The sequence below is a fragment of the Nelumbo lutea genome, chromosome 8 (genome assembly GCF_056320005.1).
Source record: "Nelumbo lutea isolate HS-2025 chromosome 8, American lotus-T2T, whole genome shotgun sequence".
Classification (NCBI taxonomy): domain Eukaryota; kingdom Viridiplantae; phylum Streptophyta; class Magnoliopsida; order Proteales; family Nelumbonaceae; genus Nelumbo; species Nelumbo lutea.
The window spans coordinates 17676247-17683323 of NC_142691.1; the positions used below are offsets into that span (position 1 = coordinate 17676247).

At 37.4% G+C, this 7077-nt stretch overlaps 1 protein-coding gene across 3 annotated transcripts in view; it reads left to right on the plus strand.

Moving 5' to 3' along the window:
• The window catches only part of LOC148843082 (uncharacterized), a 39262-nt gene extending 38095 nt beyond the window's left edge, over positions 1-1167 (plus strand). For all 3 annotated transcript variants that reach the window (XM_088957953.1, XM_088957955.1, XM_088957954.1), the window contains 2 exons: positions 118-264; positions 730-1167. In XM_088957953.1, the coding sequence (XP_088814079.1) occupies positions 118-264; positions 730-914 (332 nt within the window). In that variant the 3' untranslated portion in view covers positions 915-1167. The remainder of the gene's footprint in view (positions 1-117; positions 265-729) is intronic.
• Positions 1168-7077: the final 5910 nt, after the last annotated feature.

Sequence of the window (7077 nt, forward strand, 5' to 3'; positions counted from 1 at the left end):
ATTAAATGAAATCAAATCATGAAAACACTGATATATGTGTATCAGTATATCTCATCAATTAAACCATTGGGTTCTTTCAATTATTCACCTTGAATAATTGTTTTTGTGCTTTATCAGATTTCAAGAACCTCCGCTCCCTAGAGATATGTGGTGGAGGGTTAACTGATGTTGGTGTGAAGAATATCAAGGATCTTACTTCCTTGGCACTACTAAATTTGTCACAAAACTGCAACCTCACAGACAAAACCTTGGAATTGATTTCAGGTATGCTCACTTTCATGAAGCTGAAGAATTGTTCTTTATTTATATTCGTTTAAAATTTACAGAGGACATCAGGGTAGGAGTTCCCATCGTATTTATGCAGTACATGTGGAACAATTCAATGGTAGGTCGAGCTGGGAGTTTCCTCTGCCAAATACTTGACTGGCCAATTGCTGTGATCTATGGCATGTTTTTATGACTTGGGATATGTAGTCAATCCAGACGGTGTATGTGCATATGGATCACTTCCTTCGTCCAATTGCTTGCTTTTGGACCAAAAAATGTACATAGAATCCATGAAACTGAGATTTGAGAGGGATGGATCCCCTTAAATTATATGGGGTCGGCTGCATTCTGCCATTCCGTCTGTCCAATGCCATATGCATGGGCCCTTGTTCTTAACTTGTCACTAGTGCTGCATCTCAAGTTTATTACATGTTTCTAATTCTAGCATCGTGTAAAATACAGGACTGACTGCGTTGGTCTCCCTTAATGTTTCAAATTCACGTATAACCAATGCGGGATTGCAGCATTTGAGGCATTTAAAGAACTTAAGGTCGCTGACTCTGGAATCATGCAAGGTCACAGCTAGTGAAATGAAGAAGCTTCAGACAATTTTCCTCCCTAATCTTATAAGTGTTCGACCTGAGTAGTTCTCAATTAAGCATGAGACGATTCTATGTAAATATCCTTACAACAATTGGTGAACAACCATGTACATGGTGTAAATATTTCTCAAGTGTGGGGAAAGCAAGAATCTGCCATGTGTGAAGCTTTCTTGCAAGCAATGAACCAGAAAGTGTAAATATACTTCCTTGGCATGATCTACAGGTGCGCTTCTCTGGAGCTATGGGAATTGTATATATGGTTTATTTGGGTTGCACCGTTCAACCTGCTTTTGCTTCACATGGTTTTTGTGTTTATGTAGCTGTTTTTTTCTTCAGCTAATTCATGGTTTATGGACTTGAATCGGATATTACGCTTCTGAACCTGTAAAGTGGTTTTATTCCGATTTCCGAGTGTGGAACATCTATGTAATGTGGAAGTTGGAACTTTAATGATTTTGGGCCGTTACTAGGGGTATCCTTGAAATGTTCATACGAGAACTGTAAATGGATTGATTACTAGGCGTTGGGAATACAGACCTGGGTCATCTCACTTGGCTATTATTGGCAAGAAACAGGATTGGATTAGGGCCTTATCTAGGACACTGGATTTCATTTTCCTCCGCAGAGATGGTATAAACCCTCTTATGGGATCGTGGTAGCTATTGAGAATTTCACTAGTTACATTTTTTCTTTCTTGGGTATTACATAATACACATTGGACTTTGGTGGGGTGCATGTGAATAAGGGTGTCAATAGACGAATTAATTTGGATGGATTGGACGGACCAACAAGATATATTAGATTGGACCAATCTGATCCAAAATATTTATTAGATTGGTTTGGACCCGGTCCATCTGTAACAAATTTATATTGGATTTGGGTTGGATCAAGTCAATACTTGGTCCATTGATACAAGATAACAATACATGTGTCAATGGACTGGGTTTGGGTTAAAACCAATCTAAATCAAAATGAATTTAAACAGATTTGATGGTTCAGACATTGAATTGGACCATTCCAAATTGGTCCAAAACATTCATTGGATTGGACTGGACCTGGGCCATTTATAATGGACTCACATGGACTTGAACGGATTGAACCAAATCCAGTCCAATTGACACCCCTAAATGTGAAATCCACTGGCTATCGTCACTGAGAATTTGCAGTTCTGCAGTGGTTGATCTTGTGCCTCCTATCTTGAAGTGATGCCAAATGACAAGCTCAGCTATTGGATCATTGGCTAGTTGCATAATTACTACTAAGATTTTGGTGTATTAAGATGGGTAATATTTGGCCTAAATTGACTGATTGGATACTTGGATCCAAGGTATAAATTATTGGAAAGACAGCTTTAAGATACTGCCTTAAATATACTTAAAAAGCCATTGAATGAAGGATTGCATATAATAGGATGGGAGTTTATAACACTAAATTTAAGACAACATTTAAAACACATTTAAATGATCTATGTGAAGTGAGGATATGCATGGCCAACATAAATGTTTAATTTTATGCTTGAGGGTACGTATCCTATTAATTCCATTCTACCTCTTATGATATATGTTTTCAATTCAATGGGTGTGTGAAAACATGAAAATCCTTTCTGTTTATACCATGGAATGATGTGGGAAAAACCAACTACCAATCAGAGGCCACGGTATGGCACCTAGGGGCATAATGATCAATTTATTTTACTTCAGAAGATGATCTAGTCCCCTCACCAGACCCAGACATGGCGTGCAGCACTCCCTTCAACCCAAGCTGATTTTCTGATTTGACAAAAGTCACCTCATCCTGAGAAATAAAGTCAATGGCACAGCTGAATCCAACACTTTCACTCATAAGAATGTATGTGACCGAACCAAGCTGATACATGCATACAAACTCATGTCACATGTTTGTCTAATCAATTTAGGAAGCGTAACACATTGATATCCAGGTGGAGGCATGCTAGATGTCATGTACAAAGACAAGACCGTTGGATGCTACACGTGGCCAAGTTGATTGATTATCAATGCAGACACGTTGCCGACCATCTGCACATAACGTGTAAACTACAAATATGACAGTTGGATCGGGGCTCCTACAGCGTGTGAACGACATACTCATATCCCTAGACGAGACTCCCGTCCTATAAATAGGTGAAGCCTCTTTCTTTTCAATGCTCTAGCTATTCCCACTCTTCACTCTATGTTCCAATACTTGGGCCAGGTTTGGGCTACTTAAGGGCTAGGCTCAATATCAACCCGTAAAATTAAAAATCCAAACTTTTGAATCCAAAACCTAACCTATGTATTGCGGGCTGGGCCAATTGAATGGACCCACCTAAGTTGTACCCCTAATTTTAAGAAAAGCGATTAGTGCTTTTTATGCCAGAAAATAATTAAAAAGATGTTTTTTTTTTTTGTAATTCCAACTTAGTTGATTAAACTGAAACACAGGTAAATCATAGATTCTAAAAATCAATGCTATGCACCAAACAAATGAAGGGGAATTAAGAGAGTCACCATTCGCCAATACCCAAGAGCCCATACAAAGTAAGACATACATGAGTTAGACACCACTTTAAGTCTCTAACCCCAAAACTTAAGCTATTAGGTTGTATGCCAATCATGTATATAAGTCTCTTACCTCTCTTATAGGATTGTCAATGGGTCGGGTTGGACATGATGCACTCGATGGACCCAAACCGATTGGGTTGGTTTGGATTCCAGGAACTATAGCAGATGGATCAGTTCTAATTCCTGTTATATTGCCCCGAATCTTATCAGTTTGAAACCGGTTCCATCTAGTCCCGAACCAATTTAATATATATTAAATGTATAATATATTAAATAAATTATTATTTATATAATATTTTCAACCATCGGATCAAACCTGATTGTTTCAAGAACTAATCGGTTCAATTCTGGGTCTAAATTACAGACCATATCAAGTCCAATTCAGTTCCGGTTCCACCTGGACCCGACCCAGATCTGAGCCATTGACAACCTTACTCTCCTATCCGTTTGCAATGTGGGTCACCAACTATTCATACATAAATCCCAGCAATCCCCCCAATGTGTGAGTCTCTTATCATTCACATCAACCACTCCCCCCAAATGGAAATCACTAAGACATCATCAAGCTTAACACACACCACAAGCATCTAACCAAGAGCCCTTGCTCAATGCCATAGCAGGGAGCTGACGCTTAAGTACCAGTTGCCAACACTCAGCCATGCGAGTCACCAATCGCAATTGCAAAGCACTAACGCCCAACCCATGGGAAACGACAGATCCATGGGAGTCTCCTTAAAATTTGAGTCCAATTGAACAGTTAGCCCTAATACTACTTGTTGGGGGAGCCAAGGCCAGCAGTCACCAAAATCCGAGAGCTCAAACATACACACATAGGACTTAATACCAACCCTAACCCAAAAGCTTAATTAAACTTATTAGGTTATGGACCAATCTTAAGTCTCTTGCCTCTCTTATCCCTTTCCAATGTAGAATATATATTCAAATGTGAAGCCCAACAATAAAGTATCCTATTCATTTTTTTAATCTAATCTGAAAGACAAACAAATAACAGCTTCTAAAAATCGCTATTTTGTAAAAAATAAAATGCCTCAATCACTTTTTAAAGCAAGTTGAACATCCTACCACCAGAAAAGTTAACGAACAACAGCTATTACAAAAAACGTTCCAATGAAATAAAAAGAAATTATAGATGACTTATGGAGCATGAAACCAGAAAATCAAGAAAATACTTTTGGTTTCAGCTTTGGAAACAAAGGACACATTGTCGGCATTCAAAATGTTTGTGCTATATGTGTCAAGATCTGGAGGCTGATGCAAGCTCTGCTAAGCATGGTTTTCAAAACTGGACCAGACCGGACAGTTGGACTGAAAAAACGGGATCTGTTTTTCCCTCAAAACCGTTTTTTTTTCCCTAAAACCGTTGATTTTGATCAACAAACCACTGAACTGCCTGGTTAACCATTCGAACTGTTTGAATGATTTTGACCATTTTCCAATTTTTAAATTTTTTTTTTATTTTTTGTTAGAATGGGCCAGCTGTTCGGGTCGAACAGTCGGATTGTTCGAACCGGCAACCAGAACCCTGACCGATTCGTTTTTAAAAACCATGCTTCTAAGATCTTCTGAGCTATATATAGAAGTTTCTGTAAGAGGCAAGTTTCAGGCTGCCTGATGATACAACAGGGGTCCGGTCTTGTGTCAGGGAGAGGCATGAGAGTGAGAGTTATTTCCAAGGGTTTGTTTAGATAGCTTGGATCTCCTATTCACAAGAACCCTACCCAAGGCTCACTATAGCTGTACTTTGAGAACATCTCCTTTATTTACATGTTATCATTCATGGAGAGATGTTTCCAATGTATAGCTGTGCTATACTGTCATATGGGTAGGAGATCTGAATTCTCAAACAAACAGTTCCCTTATTCTGCCTTTAATGAATTGGGTTCTGGTCCTCACGCCGACCTCACAGTCACATCCCACTATGTATTGAGAACATCTACCATGAATAATAACATACAATTACAGGAGATGTTCCCGATATGCAGCTGGAACATGTTGTGAGGTCCGTATGACTTGCCTTTAATGTCATTAGGGGGGATCTTTATAATCCCTTCAGAGGGGAGGAATCCCACTTATACTTATCAGCTGAACTCAGCTGCGTTATCATGAGTCATGAACCCCCCCCCCCCCTCGTTGGATGAGTGGGGATCTGCTCCTCACACTAACATCACTCATACTTGTGTTTTATTATTCTGGTGGGATGTGTATGTCAGTGTATGGTGCGCTTTGTGAGGGGCAAATAGAGCAAATCCCAATTTTAGTTGAATGCCTTAGATCTTATTTGGAACGTCATATCAGTGGTCCACGTGTCAACGCTATGGATATTCCCTCTCCCCTGGTCCTGGTCCCTCCCATGCCTCATTAATGAAGCTTTATTAATGCAAGCCAACTAGCAATCCCTTGCAAACGTGGAGTCCACGTACGATGGAAGATCCGCCTCCCCTTTCTCAAAACCTTACCCCTAGTGTAGCTAGGCCTTTACAAGTTTAGGAGTGCTTATTTGAAAAATAAGCGCTTATTGATAAGTTCTTAAAACAAGTGCTTAATCAAATAAGTATTTATTTGCATTTGACACAGATTTTTCAAGTGAAAAATAAGCACTTATTTTATTTTAGGCATTTGATGGTCTTTTTCTCCAATATAAGCACTTCTATATCTATATATTAAAATGCAATGTGCCAAGCTGGCACTATTACTTTATGTTTTATTCTTGAAGCCACTTTATCTCTTTTTAGGTTTCTTCTCAAAGGCACCTATCTTTTTTTCTGGTTTCTTTTTGAATTTTTTTAATTTTAAAATTGAACAAAATAATTCAAGTGACCAATTACCTCTAAGCTCTCTCTCTCTCTCTCTCTCTCTCTCTCTCTCTCTCTCTCTCTTCCATTAACTCTTTTAATAATCTCCCCTCATTAATTATGCCATTAACTCTCTCATTCAATAACCCATGCCACTAATTCCCTCTCATCCCCATTAAACTGTAATTATCTGTAAAGATTAATTATATTGAAATTGAGATATTCAAGGATATATTATTTGCTAAATAATCTACTTCCATTTAAAATTACAATCCATTTATATTCCACTTGAAAAATAAAAAATGATTAATCATAATAAAAATTATTTAGTAAGTTAAATAAAATAAAAATTATTATTAATTATTGTTATGATAAAAATACTTTTATTAATATAGTAAAAAGTTTAGTTAATAAAGGGAATAAGATAAATTAAAAATGAATATCAATTTAAAGTTAATATAAAACTATACATAACCCCAAAAAATAATACTTGAATTGAACATAGATGGACACCATTTAATTGGAAATGTCATAGTGCCCCATCTTCAATTTTGCTAATAAATAAAGCCCACCAATCGCATGAGTCCTAACTAGTATTTATTTAAAAAATAATAATTGAATTGAACTTAGATGGACACCATTTAATTGGAAATGTCATAGAGCTCCATCTTCAATTTTGTTGATAAGTAAAGCCCATGCATCAAGGTTCTAACTAGTATTCTTTTAAAAAGAGAACTTTAACCCTCATTTTGAGAGTGCCACATATACAATGATTTAACAAATTTTTAAACAATAAATCAATCACATTATATGCCATTAAAATGAGAATTTTAA